At 38.0% G+C, this 15,418-nt stretch overlaps 1 protein-coding gene across 1 annotated transcript; it reads left to right on the top strand.

Moving 5' to 3' along the window:
* Window positions 1–392: 392 nt before the first annotated feature.
* On the top strand, window positions 393–15,031 carry LOC129108473 (cytochrome P450 2F2-like). The gene is made up of 12 exons (XM_054620305.1): window positions 393–629; window positions 1,761–2,013; window positions 2,991–3,153; window positions 4,731–4,883; window positions 5,095–5,255; window positions 8,967–9,035; window positions 9,202–9,306; window positions 9,784–9,922; window positions 10,663–10,748; window positions 10,952–11,053; window positions 11,336–11,477; window positions 11,997–15,031. The coding sequence occupies exons 2-12, from the start codon at window positions 1,852–1,854 to the stop codon at window positions 12,182–12,184; spliced, it is 1,470 nt and encodes a 489-aa protein (XP_054476280.1). The 5' UTR covers window positions 393–629; window positions 1,761–1,851; the 3' UTR covers window positions 12,185–15,031.
* The last annotated feature ends 387 nt before the right edge of the window (window positions 15,032–15,418 follow it).

The raw sequence follows: 15,418 nt of genomic DNA, 5'->3' as shown, positions 1-15,418 counted from the left end.
ATCACAAGCAGGGGCGCCGAAAAGGGGGGGTAAAGGAGACGGATTCTAGGGGCCCATGATGGAGGGGGGCCCAGAGAGGCCCCTAATGATGATGAAATTATAATACAGAAAAAATAATGACACTAAGTTATTAACTAACATATAATCACACATGTTTTATTTTCCATGTCCTGGTAACAATTCCTTTATTTGTTTTGGAAGCATCAACCCCTGCAGGGCCCCCCCTTCCCCCCCTCTATTTACGTAAAATGGTTCAGTCCGCTGTGTTGGGGGCCCTGTAAAGATTCTTTTCATGGGGCCCAAAATCCCTAGCGGCGCCCCTGATCACAAGATTATCCCCTTTCACCTGCATTGGAGATCTGAGCAGCGGAGATTTCAAATCCCTTCACAAATACTGGTTTCTTTATTGTATTGTGTGGAAGTTAGATAACGCCCAATATGCATGCATGGCCTGTACCTTTGCTGGCTCTAGTCCAAGTGCAGAGGCAGTGAACTTTGTATAGACAAAAAAGTTGTCTGTACAAATAGCCTGTTGAGTAGCCTTCCCTTATGTAAGGAGCTGTTGTCTGCATAACGGGTGTTTTCCAACATTGAGGCCGGTCCACACTTCAACAAGCAGCGGCAAACAGGTGAGATATATGCTTTTCTTTGGGGTTAACAAAAAAAAAAAGACTTGAGGATGAAGACTAACCGGTAGATTTGGAAAACGTTCGTTTCGCTACTAACTTCTCCATCAACGTAGAGGAGCAGCGCATACAGGATGGCCCCATTTCAATAGGACGCATCCGGTGTTTTTTCAGACAGAAAAGACGCTGCGTTTCATCTTTCACGATTTGAAAGAAATTCCCCTGTATGTAACTGAACCTACACCTACTGACATGTTAACAATTGTATTAGGTCATTTGGGCAGAATACATTTAAACAATGTAGCCAGTGGTGGTTGAAGTATTCAGACACTTTAAGTCGAAGAAGCCTACTTTAAAAACAACGCAGTACAATTAAAATCCTGCATTTCAAATGTTATTTGATTAAGCCTACGCAAGGTCATGAAAAAATTAAAAAATATATTCAAAGTGAATCTCAATGCAGAAAAAACATACTGTTGATGTCGATCATTATTATGAACGATATGTATGATTAGGTTATTTTTTTCTCATGCAGTCCAAACCTCACTATTAAAATAATAAATGATATAAATGATCAAAACAATTAAAATGAAAAGCATGAGTATATTTGAGAAGATGTGACTGTAACATGTTTGGCATCTTGTGCATTAAGCATTATTTATAAAATTAGTCGCAAATTAACTACTTATTTACTGAAAGCTTAATCTGCTAATCGTTTTAGCTGTAATCATAATGTTTGATAGTTTAATTTATAAGAAAACAACATATTTTATAAGCTATTCATATGTTTTGTATGTAAAAATCTTAATTTCTCTGTGAAATAATTGAAGTGATGTAAAAAACAAAAAGTGAGATATTTCCCTCTGAAATGTATTCGAGTAGAAGGAAGAAGTGCCATTAAAGAAAATAGCTCAGATTTGTTTGTACAGTATTTGAGTAAATGTATTTGGTTACATTCTACCACTCGCTGTAATTGATTAGCTTTCTTCAACTCTATTGAAAACTAAGTTGCTATGTGGCAAATTTTGGAACTAATTCAGCAACATATACACTGATAGTTTAGTGGACAATTCAAGCCAAAGCATGTTTTCGATTTATGCCTCTCAAGCTGTGTGAACTGTTTCTGTCATACAGGTGAGCAAAAACAACAAGAAGAGGCAACTCTAGGAACTGAGCTACACTCTTACACCAAGTCAATCAACTATTTAGTTCAGTCCATTCCACCATGTTTGCTTCAGTCATCCTGCTATTGATCTGCGTTGTCTTCATCTTCATTCAACTCAAATCCCGGAGGCCCAAGAACTTTCCACCAGGACCCCTCGTCCTACCGATACTGGGGAACATTTTGGACCTGAGCCTAGATAACCCCCTGAAGGACTTTGAGAGGGTAAGACATACGCTGAAATGAACAATGTTACTCTCCCAATGCATACACTTGTTATTGTATTAATATAATCACTATCATTAGTTCATGAAATGTGTTTAAAATGTTTAAATACTAACTTGTGGCAACTATCCTGCTTTTCCTGATAGAAATAGTTTTAAAAGTAGGAGTGCCACTGCACTTCGAGACTATGAATTACACCTACTGGCTGCAAGTGTAAAATAAAAACGTGCACTAAAATCTTTGCACTGTAAGATATGTTTTTAGGGTACAGTGTACTCACAACAGGCGACTACTGACATTATCAGTACAGAGGTGACTTCCTGTGTACTTGCCTATTCCCAATCAGTGGCACAGGCCATTCGTACATATTGGGCGTTGTCTAACCTGCAAATACTTGCAAGGAGATTATGAGCTCTCCACTGCTGAGATCTCAAGGGGATAGTTTTGTGGTGCTCACTGCACCAAAAACCAAGCAACCTCCCTTCACAGAATCAATGTCAGTGCTACAAACCAAATTCCACCGCAGATGTTTTGGCTAAAGTCTAAGCAGTTACCTGAACGTTGGTCACTCAATAACCAAAAGTATCTGCATGACTACATACCACAAGCTGCGTCTAGTTAGAGCTGCACCCTTCAGGGCTGAGGTAGACTCCCCAAGGCCGGGTGCAATAGATTCAAACACTCATTTTTAGTTTGTGCAATGAAATCAATTAATATACACGCCACTATGATTGTCATACTGTCTCATTATTTTTAACTTGCTCTAATGTGCTGTAATTACCTGTTGTATTTTGTTTTTACCTTTGTTTATTAATGTTTGCATTATTTTATGATGCTCTTTCTATATGACATTTCTTTATCTTAATCTGTTTTACTGACGAGTGTGCTCGGGTGTGTCACTTTTCTTTTACGCTGTCCATCTGAAGTTAAAGGATATATGTAATTTAAAACACTGATGTTATCTGGTTCTCTCCCAGCTGAGGAAGACTTATGGAAATGTCTACAGTTTATTTCTCGGCACCAAACCAGCAGTAGTCATCAATGGGATGAAGACCATTAAGGAGGCTTTAGTGACCAAGGGCATTGATTTTGCTGGAAGACCCCAAGACCTGTTTGTCAATGACACCACCCAAAGGAAAGGTAGGACAGACATGATTTCTCAAAGGGCAGTGAATGCATCATCCGCCTCGCTGATTATAAAAAAGTAATCCGACATCCTGCAGAGTACACTTCATATGTCAGCATTGTATCTCAGCCCATGCATCTTGGAATGGGACAGTTAACAGTATTACTACATATGGTGTTAAAATAATAGTCTTGCTGCAGTTTAAGTTTTTAGTGCCATTATTATCCTAGTAAATGGGAATGTGTGGCCTATCAACAGGCAAATACTGCAGCATGATGGGAAATAGTGAAAAGGGAGAAGCAAGGACCTGGGCTAAAAGTGAAGGTCACCTGTTGACTAGTATCTCCTTGTCGAATTCTCTGGGTCATCGGGGAGCAGCAATTCAGCAATATAGCTAAGAGCTGAACCTTGTGTTTTTCTATTATTATTGTTATTGTGTTTTTTTATTGTGTTTTTCTACTCTTTTTATTGCTTATTTATAATACTTGTCTTTTTATTTTATTTTTATTTTTTTATTTTCATTTTTATTTTTATCTTGTCTTTCTTTACTATGTCTCTTGTGTGCACTTTAACTCTATGCTGCTGTAAGCCTGCAAATTTCCCCGCTGCGGGACTAATAAAGGATTATCTTATCTTATCTTATCTTATCTTACCACGAAGTGCCTTAAAAACAATCAATAAAACCTTAAAACCAAATCAAAACCATACTTGTAAGCAGTGAAGGGAGGCTAAAACAGGGCGGATATGATCTTGCTTTCTAGTATTTGGTGTAAAGCCGAGCAGCTGTGTTTTGTCTGGCAGCACTACAAAAATGGAGGGGAACAAAGCTTTGTTATGTAACTGATGTATGTTTACACTATACTATTGAGTTTGCCAGAGAAAAAGAGGTAGGGCTGTAGCAGACTTTTTGTCTCCCTTTATCAAAACGTTATTCAGTCATCAAACTTGCCTGCACTTGTCCTGTACTAGTCTTTTACAAAAGCAGCTGCCCCCTCACATGTTAAGCGGCTCTATTTATTATTCTAACCGCGAGTCTTTTGAAAAAATCAGGCGGCTCCTCTTTTCTCCTCTTAAAAGAGTGACTCCATTCAACATCTTTGGAAGGGGAAGCGCTTTCCTTGCACAGCATTAAAAATCGGTCAATTGCTTGGATGAAATAACTTTTGCTAAGTTTATAATACAATTATTTATCAATATTTACATACAAAATATACAAACAATTGGAGGTATCAATTGCTCAGTCATTTTTGTGTTATTGTTCTTGTTGTCAGCAGTCCAACCAACAAATAAAATATATTCTGATTGGGCTAATAATGGGTTGACATGGTACTTCAATATTTGGCAAATGAGATAGAGTGACACTCCATCACTTATGTAAGAAAGTACCAACGCATCTGTTCAAGACAAATTCAATAAGTTTATAGATCATTAAAAAAATTGAGAGCACTGACTGTAATGAAAAGTAAACAACGATGCTGATTGAAAAAACAAAACAAAACAAACAACAATAATAATGATGGACAGTGATATCATGAGACATTTCTATTTTAAGCTCAAACCGTATACTTTTGTGCCGCTACCCCTGTTGTAGGAGTGATTCTGGAAGATTATGGCTCTGGTTGGAAGGATCAACGTCGTTTTGCTCTGATGAACTTGAGGAACTTTGGTATGGGGAAGGATTCCATGGAGGAGAGGATTCATGGAGAGATAAAATACACCCTTGACACGCTGGAGAAGAGCATTGGTATGTCCTATGAATGGCAGGGTTTACTTTAATCAGTGACACTGACATCTGAGCAGCACAAATACTATTATTTGATAATGCAATTAAGGGCATCTTGATCACACATTTCCAATAATGTCGAATGTTGATTTTTGCTTGTTCATTGATAAATTGTGATGTTTTTATTTTTTATTTTAATTCTTGCACAATACTGTGTTGCACTTTTTTCTAGGCAAATCCTTCAGTCCTCAAATCATGTTCCATAATGCGTCCTCCAACATCATCTGCCAGGTTCTGTTCGGTAAACGCTACGAGTATGATGAGGAGTTCATCAAAGTGATTGTTCGATGCTTTACAGAGAATGCCAAAATATCCAACGGACCATGGGCTATGGTGAGTCAAAGGCATGTTTCTGCCTTCAAACCTGGCTCAGAAATATCAGAAACATCAGACTTCAACTAAGCTAACTGCTCTCTGAGGCTGTACTTAGGGTCAGCAGTGCTCAGAGCTAACATTAGCATGCTAACATCCTGAGTTAGCAGGTACAACGTTTACTGTATTCATTATGTTAGCTCAGCATGTTAGCATGTTAGCATTTGTCAATGGGCACCAATCAAAAAGCTAAAACTGGGGCTGATGGGAATGTCACTAGTAGGGCTGCCACCTGTCAAGCATCAACCGTGAGAGTTACCCGATTGACACATTTCACTAGCTGCAAAGCCACACGTACATTTTCCCATGAAGAATAAAACAAGTTTATAACTGATAACATGTGATCGAGGATATTAAAACCTGTAACGCGCTCTGCTGCTTGGTCCTCTGTCAAAACTGCATAACTAAAATGAAGAAGAGAAAACAACAGCAACTGGCTGAGTGGTGTTTTATTCAACATGTTTGGGTATTAATTATGCTATGGTTCAAATTTCCATCCTGTCTGTGTCCTGCCCAGTTCTTTGGGAGCGTCCCAAACGCAATTAAATAAAATACATTTTAAAGATGTTTCCACACATTTTTTTTTATCAGTTAGTTGATTAATCAGCATAATTTAGGCTATGATGTCTGAAGTTTAGCAAGTATGCTGATCAACTATATGTGTTCATCATTGATCATGATTATTGACCTGGCTTTCCAACTATAAATGCCTTAAACTTGGGAATTAGGCTCCTGAACTTTTTTAACATCACTCTTGGGAAGGATACTCATTAAATGCACCGACTTCTCCGATAGGCTATTGAATCTAAACCAAAAATAATTTGAAAACTTAGCAGCCCTGGGGTCTCATTTATACAGTTGCATACCCACGCAGAAGTTGTGATCCATAAAAAACGAACTTGACGAGAGAGTGTGCGCACCTGTACGGAAAGTCATGACCCATGCATACGCACCTTATGGAGACAGGAGAAATTAATTAATTAATAATATCTATATTTTTTACTGTGCATATTCCACCAAGTTGTTTTTTAGAATTCTATTTTGTGTGTAAAACCAAGATGATTTTGAATGATTTATTTGTTTTATTCCATATTCCTTATTACATAGTGACAGATACAGCATATTGTACAGACAAACTGAATATAGCTATCCAATACAACTATCTGTGCTCAATGGAAACGTTTCAGTGACACACAGTCGGCCTTCTCCAGTCATCTCACCCAGCACATCTTCACTACCTGCATACATATTCATGAGGTTCTCTGCATTGACCACTTATGGCTGAATGTGGGCGTGTAGAGGACGGATATGATGCCGATCCACTTGCGCAAACTTCCAAGTTGATTTGTGATTTGCAAAACAAAATTGCACACTGGCAGGCGTACGCAAGCTTTTATAATTTGTTTTTGTTTTCGCTGTAGGTACATTTCCTAATTAGTACAGTCGCAAACATTTGGGGTTGTTCTTACACGTTTTTTAAATGAGACCCATGGTCATTTTGTGTGTTTTGGTCATGAACCACAAATGAACCCTTTGACCTGCTGAGACAGGTCGGAAATTGCTCTCCCTGCATTAGATTTGAAAATATAATGCAATTTATCAAAAAAAACTAATACACACCTTTAGTCTTACATTGCCCAGAGCCATGCTAAAGGTACTGCTGTATACTTATAGAAGTCAGAATAAACTTTGCATCTGTATCCTTACTGTTGATTGTCTGTCCCTCCATCTTTTCATTTACAGTGGGTACGGAAAGTATTCAGACCCCTTTAAATTTTTCACCCTTTGTTTCATTGCAGCCATTTGCTAAAATCGAAAAAGTTCATTTTGTTTCTCATTAATGTACACTCAGCAACCCATCTTGACAGAAAAAAACAGAAATGTAGAATTTTTTGCAAATTTATTAAAAACGAAAAACTGAAATATCACATGGTCATAAGTATTCAGACCCTTTGCTCAGTATTGAGTAGAAGCACCCTTTTGAGCTAGTACAGCCATGAGTCTTCTTGGGAATGATGCAACAAGTTTCTCACACCTGGATTTGGGGATCCTCTGCCATTCTTCCTTGCAGATCCTCTCCAGTTCTGTCAGGTTGGATGGTGAATGTTGGTGGACAGCCATTTTCAGGTCTCTCCAGAGATGCTCAATTGGGTTTAGGTCAGGGCTCTGGCTGGGCCAGTCAAGAATGGTCACAGACTTGTTCCGAAGCCACTCCTTTGTTATTTTAGCTGTGTGCTTCGGGTCATTGTCTTGTTGGAAGGTGAACCTTCGGCCCAGTCTGAGGTCCTGAGCACTCTGGAGGAGGTTTTCTTCCAGGATATCTCTGTACTGCACTGTTGGGATTGTATTGGGCAGGTGATGAGCAGTGCCTGGTTTTCTCCACACATACCGCTTAGAATTAACGCCAAAAAGTTCAATCTTGGTCTCATCAGACCAGAGAATCTTATTTCTCATAGTTTGGGAGTCCTCCATGTGTTTTTTGGCAAACTCTATGCGGGCTTGGACCAGCTCACAGGGGACAAAAACATAAAGCACTAAGAATGGCATTTTTTGCTAGTTCAACACTTGTTCATTTGTTTTTGAGTGGATACTGGACACTGGACACATGCAATCATTTTTGTGGCATCAGTTTGTCCTCTTATGTTTATGAAATGATATTGTTGTTATAATGGCAGCTACTTCCAAAAGGGGAAATGTTTGAATGTTTTCATTTCATTGGTTTATGTCTTGCACTGAGGAGAGGCTTCCGTCGGGCCACTCTGCCATAAAGCCCCGACTGGTGGAGGGCTGCAGTGATAGTTGACTTTGTGGAACTTTCTCCCATCTCCCTACTGCATCTCTGGAGCTCAGCCACAGTGATCTTTGGGTTCTTCTTTACCTCTCTCACCAAGGCTCTTCTCCCACGATTGCTCAGTTTGGCTGGACGGCCAGGTCTAGGAAGAGTTCTGGTCATCCCATACTTCTTCCATTTAAGGATTATGGAGGCCACTGTGCTCTTAGGAACCTTGAGTGCTGCAGAAATTCTTTTGTAACCTTGGCCAGATCTGTGCCTTGCCACAATTCTGTCTCTGAGCTCCTTGGGCAGTTCCTTCGACCTCATGATTCTCATTTGTTCTGACATGCATTGTGAGCTGTAAGGTCTTATATAGACAGGTGTGTGCCTTTCCTAATCAAGTCCAATCAGTTTAATTAAACACAGCTGGACTCCAATGAAGGAGTAGAACCATCTCAAGGAGGATCAGAAGAAATGGACAGCATGTGAGTTAAATATGAGTGTCACAGCAAAGGGTCTGAATACTTATGACCATGTGATATTTCAGTTTTTCTTTTTTAATAAATTTGCAAAAAATTCTACATTTCTGTTTTTTTCTGTCAAGATGGGTTGCTGAGTGTACATTAATGCGAAAAAAAAAAAACTTTTTCGATTTTAGCAAATGGCTAAAAACAAAGAGTGTAAAGGGGTCTGAATACTTTCCGTACCCACTGTATATATCTAAACAAACTTACTCACCTTGCCTCACAGATATTCAAGAGTTGTTTTCTAGCTAAGCACAGAATTTTAGCCGATATCTGAAGATAAAATCATTTGTTGACAGCAATTCATACCAGGTTGCAGAATATGGGTGTTTGGTTTTAAATCATCTAAATATATATCTATCTTTTTTAAAACAGCTTTATGACTCTTTTCCCATGATTCGAAGCCTGCCGCTGCCATTCAAGAAGGCCTTTAAGAATGTTGAGGTATGTTAATTGGACCAAGGGGTTGAATGTATATATTTAAAATATATATATATATATATATATATACACACACAGAGGCAACCAAAACACATGCATTTTTCAATGGAAAAAAAGTAGAATACAAATTATGAATGCTTTCATGCATGTTGACTTGAATGTTTTTCAGACTGCTCAGAATCTTGCAACTTCTTTGATGAATGAGCACAAGCAGACAAGAGTCCCTGGAGATCCACAAGACTTTGTTGACTGTTATCTGGATCAGCTGGATAAGGTGAATTGTAGAACACTGAAAAGTTGGGAAAATAATATACTTAAAGGTTTACATCTTTTAACTGACCACTTAGAAAGTTCTGCCTGGTCTGCCTGTGATAACTTTTACCATTTACAGATTTACATGTCATAATAAATTAGGGGATACTTAAGCCATGCACTGTATTTAAGTATAAACGTATTTAATTTTTCTAAATAATTGTTAAAAGCAGGAAATACAGAGTTACTTTTTGTCATATTTGGGCTCAACAATGAACCACTACTGTTAATGTCAAACTTCAACTGTTATTAGTGTTTTATAGAAAATAAACTTTATATGGCTTAACAGGTGTTATGGTCCAGAACCGCTTACTTTCTTGCAGGGTAACTGGTTGAAAACTACACATTTACTATTGTTTGGCCCATCATTTTCTGTATATGGCCTACAATCAAAACGTTGTCCATCCCTGTTTTAAAACAATCATTCTCCTTTCTTTAGGTGGGTGATGATCATTCCTCCTTTTCAGAACGACAGCTGACTATGTTCATTCTGGATCTTCACTTTGCTGGGACTGACACTACTTCCAACACCCTGCTTACTGGTTTTCTTTACCTTATGAACTACCCACATGTACAAGGTATGCAAATGATGGCTCTACCATTGTCTTGCTATCAAAAAATTGTATCTATTTGTCCATACATTTTACATGCGGGAGTACTTTCTATGAAGTAGTTTCAACTACTGGAGCACAATCTGAAACCAATAGCATTCAACTAATGCTCCAAAAGCACTAGTTTAATGTGGTCAACTAGTGCTTTTTCCTAGGAAAGACTGAGTTGGTCATTTTGAGTAAAAAAATCTTTCTCTTAAAAAAACATCTTTGGTTGATCTTAAAAAGTAATGATTAGAGTCTGTCTGATAAATCAGTCATTGAAGATATATCGGTGTCATTGTGTTTGTCAGCCGGTAATTCACAAGAACAATTGCTGTTATGGCAAAGATAGGTTTTCAAACCATGCTTTAGTTATTAATGTCTGTATTGTTCCAGCTAAAGCAGTGATACTTACTTGCAGGGGGCACACATACGGTATCATCAATTAATGATAGTAACCTTATTCAGCTTCCCCTGATAATTTTAGCTGAAGACTATCATTTCCACCTGTGGAATCAACTTTTGCCGCCAAAAAATGAACGAGAGGCCTGTCCTTACTTTATTTACTTTGTTATTTATCAGGGACAACACACATTAGGATTAATTTACTTCCACCCTTGCATAGGTTTACCTTTCATCCACTCTCAATCATATTGTTCATTGTGTTTTTGTCTTCACATTTCAATTGTATAACAAATTATTATTATTTTTGGTGTTTCCCTCAGAGCGTTGTCAGCAGGAGATAGATGAGGTGTTGGAAGGGAAGGATCAGGCCAGTTTTGAGGACAGAAACAACATGCCTTACATGCAGGTAAATTACTTTTCTCATAATTTGTTTAATATTTCATGGGTCTGTGTAGCGTATTTGTTAGAGTATACACTGTAGGAGATGATTATCAAAAAAGTAAAAATCAAACAATAAATCTGGTGAGGGAATCTGTTTGGGTTGGGGTACGTTCTTGGGGTAGATTAATTGTAATCATTGCATTTGAACCAAAATCTTTTATCCTCTAGGCCGTGATCCATGAAGTGCAGAGGGTAGCAAACACTGTTCCACTCAGCGTCTTCCACTGTACGACTAAAGACACAGAGCTCATGGGGTATTCCATCCCCAAGGTAAGAAGAAACTGGTCTTATCTATACTGTCATTATTGTCAAATATTTAAGTGTTCTCTGCAGGGAATGTGATATCTCTGCAGATTATGATTCACATTTGATATGACTGAGTTTAGGAAACAGTCTCTAAGGTTACAGATTTCTGTAACAGATTACCATAATGTGTGTACCATACATAAATAACCTAGCCTCATTACCTTACTTAAGTAGCTTACGTAAATCTTAACGTCTTGAAAATGTTTTCTGCTTTCCTCTATATGCTTTGCTTTATTTTCTCCACAGGGTACGCTGATCATCCCTAACCTGACCTCAGTGCTGAATGAGGAGGGACAATGGAAATACCCCAATGAATTCAACCCTGACAACTTCCTCAATGACCAGGGAGAGTTTGTCAAACCAGAGGCCTTCATGCCTTTCTCCGCAGGTACGTGCCATTCTAGTCAAGTCAATTTTATTCATATAGCCCAATAACACAAGTCACACAATTTTGCCTCAGGTGGCTTTACAATCTGTACAATATGCAACACCCTCTGTCCTTGGACCCTCACATTGGATAAGGAATAATTTACAAAAAAAAAAAACCTTACATGGGGAAAATGGGAGCAATCTCAGGGAAAGCAACTGAAGATGAATTTCTCTCCCAGGACAGACAGACATCCAATAGATGTCACGTGTAAAGAATAAACAACATAATCAGATTACCACATTGTTAATCCATATGACAGAAATGAAACATATAATGAGAGCAGTAAAGCAGTAATAATAGTATAAATCGTAATAGAATAATTATTATTACTACTACTACTAATAACAGCAGTAAATATATGGGAATGAGGATAAAATCCGTAGTATTAGCAGTAATAACAGTTGAAATTTCCATAGAGAGGGTGGGTTAAATCAAACATTTGTAGATGACGATGAGATCCTTTTTTTTATGTCTCAGGTCCTCGTATGTGTCTCGGAGAGGGTCTGGCTCGCATGGAGCTTTTCCTCATCATGGTGACGCTGCTGAGGAAGTTTAAATTCATCTGGCCTGAGGATGCTGGAGAGCCAGACTTCACTGTAGTCTATGGGGTCACTCTGACTCCCAAACCTTATCGCATGAAAGTCCAACTTAGGGCAACGCAGTAAGCCCAGAATTAATGGATGTTTTCGACCAACCGGCCAACAACATGTTGAGCTACCCAATGCTTCCACCAAACTACTCATTTACCTCACATTCATTATTATTAAATGAATAAAACATACACTACTTTCAATAAAAGCATCTGCTAATGCTATGATCTTAAACATGTTAAGCTATGGAACATGTTACAAACATTGGCAGGCTTTTTTTCGGAAAACAAAACAAGATCTGTTTTTCGATTAGTGGTAGCTATATCCTGAGGAACTATACTACTCTTGTATAAATCTAATCTAATTTTACAGTCTCTCCCTGCCTTAAGATGCCCTACCTTATGCCGGTTTAAAACTGCTTGCCTTTGAGTCTGACATACCGGGTGTAGACTGTGGGTATAGGCCTCCTGTTTCCACTATCTGTTGATCTTATTTGCTGAACTACCATTTCATCAATTTGGTGGTTTATTACTACCCCAATGGGTAGCATGTCTAGTGATAATCCTAACTCCCTTTCTATCCCCGCTATCTTTATCTGTATTCTTCTTCAGCCTCTAACTTCTTCTTGGTCCCTTTCAAAGTGCCTTTGACAAAGAACTTTTGTCTGTTTTTCATAACATCTCAGGGTATGGCCTTTTTTATCTTGTTTTAATCTTTTTCTATTAGCTGTGAATGGCACAGCCTAACGAACCAGGCTGCTGCCACCATGGACTGCCAGACCACATTGACCCCAGTATGGTCTATTTCCTCTTAATCTTTTCAGGCTGTCACTAGCTGATTGCTCGTCATGACAACTAACAATGCAAATAGTGAATTATGGCAATCGGTTGTCATTTCTACATTATATCTGCTTAGGTTAACCTATAATGTGATTTTAATGAACTGTGTATTCCATTAAGTAGATATAGGCTGTGACTGATACAACTCCCTCATTCACAACTCACTACTCACTATCTAGGGAGTGCTTAGTTAGTGACTATCCTTTGTTAACTACTTTTCATGATTTCATGCCTTAGGGCAGGGGTGTCAAACTCATTTTAGTTAAGGGGCCACATACTGCCCACTTTGATCTCAAGTGGGCCAGACCAGTAAAATCATAGCATAATAACGCATACATAATGACAATATTTCTCTATGTTTAAATCATTGGTGAAGGTTTTTGGATGATAAACCCTATTTTAAGGTCTTTCTACAATAAACTAGAAACATAAAGACCAAAAACTCAGACATCAGCCAAATAAACTTCTCAAGTTTCCAAATAAACTTCTCAAGATCTAAAAAATATTTAAAATGTACTAACTAACATTTCCACATCTGTGTAGTTATCTGTACACCTGAACTGACTCACCACAAAATACAAACAAACGTGGGAGCTATTAAAAAACCCCCACAGTATTCCTCGTTAGGCTAATGTTGGCAAAAGCCTGTCGCTTCTCGGGGCACACGATTTCTGCAGCCTTCAGCATGCATGTTTTCACGAACTCACCCTCACAGTATGGCTTTGAGGCTGATGCTATTTCGTTAGCAATAAGGTAGCTAGCTTTCACTGCTGCATCACTTATCTCTCGGCTGCGGGTAAAAACGGACTGTTGTTTCTTTAGACTTGCTAGCATGTCATTTATCTTCTCTTTTCTCAGCTGTCCTTGCAAGCGGTCGTATTTTTCGCCATGGTGAGTCTCATAGTGGCGCCGAATATTATATTCTTTGAGCACAGAAACTTGCTGCGAACACAACAAACACACAGGTTTTCCAGTTACCTTTGTAAAAAAATAGGATGTGGTCCATTTTTCTTGGAAAACTCTGCACTCTGTGTCCACTTTTCTCTTTTTTGACAGAGACATTTGGGGGTGAGGGTGTCACGCTTTTGACAGCAAAAGACCAGATGCATTAAAAAAGGCGGGTTGATGCCATCTGCTGTTTAGTTCTGGTTCTCAGTGTAAATCGCTACTCTTACTCTTTACTTGTTTTACAGTCTATGCCATAGACTGTAAAACAAGTGAGACTCTATGGCATGCTCTTACTGATACAGTGCGACCTCCAGTGGACTGATTAGGAATAGCAGCTACTTTTATAGAAATGCAATTTTATGTCTTTCTGTAATTTTCACACTTAGCAAAGTCATCAGGCCGGCGAGCTGGACCCCCTGGCTGAGGGGATACTTTCAGTCCACTATAAAGGATATAATATTTCTCACTATACATTTAGACTGGAATACAAAACGGCAAACTTACTACATAGTGGTCTAGTCAGAAACTTTGGACACAGAAATATACTTACTTCATACTTCTCTATCCCATTGTCATGTTATCATGTGTATTACTTTTACCATGACAGCAAAGGTAACTTAACCTTAACAGAACATTTTAACCGTAACAATGATCATATCCTAAACCTAACCAATTTGTTTTTGTGCCTTAATCTAACCAGACCTTAAACACAGTGTTGTGACATCTTAAAACAGATTTATTTTTTTTCAATTATTTGAAATAGTTATGAAAGGACAAATTATGTTTTCATGCAGATACTGTGGGCATCAAATTACAAATCTGAGTCGTTGGAAGATGAATGGACAAACAATGTATTTTGTCATTTAATTTCAATGATTTTTTGATTCCATGAGAGCTTTTATATGTATGATTGCAACTTACACTGTCTCTGTATTCAAATGACATGCTTTGATAAGTTTACTTACCAATAACTTAAAATGGCACGCTTTTATATATGTAGTGCTTACTTCATGCTTTGATATGTAATTGTCTTATATGGGATAGATATGTTTGGGGCTTTCAGCAGAAATATGTTTTAAGTCTGAGGTAAGATTTCTTGCAATAGATTTATAATGATGCTTTTATGAGTTAAAGAATAAACTGCAATATTAACTAATCTGTCTTCTCAACGTGTCTGTTTTTGTTGCTAGAGTTTAAACACCATATTGCAAAAAATAAATAGATACTGTACAATTGCATAGTGGAGTGACTGTGACAAAGGTCCCAACTATAGCTTGAGAGAGTTGGTTATGTTCTTAAAATGACCATCAAGCAGAATAACGCCTCTCTGTCACAGTGACAATTGAAGCCATGCACACTTTCTAATTGCGTTAATAAATAGAGAGCAACGATAAAACATAAAATAAAAAATATGAACTTCATAACTGTAGTTTTACTATAAGGGCTGCTGTAATGGATTGCATTATTTTTCACAGGTGTATCTAATGGAAGTAATTCAGTACATTTTAAACCATTTAACATG

This window comes from Anoplopoma fimbria, chromosome 19, assembly GCF_027596085.1.
Source record: "Anoplopoma fimbria isolate UVic2021 breed Golden Eagle Sablefish chromosome 19, Afim_UVic_2022, whole genome shotgun sequence".
Lineage (NCBI taxonomy): Eukaryota > Metazoa > Chordata > Actinopteri > Perciformes > Anoplopomatidae > Anoplopoma > Anoplopoma fimbria.
The sequence above is the reverse complement of the archived record's forward strand: the minus strand, read 5'-3'. Positions and strand labels throughout refer to the sequence as shown.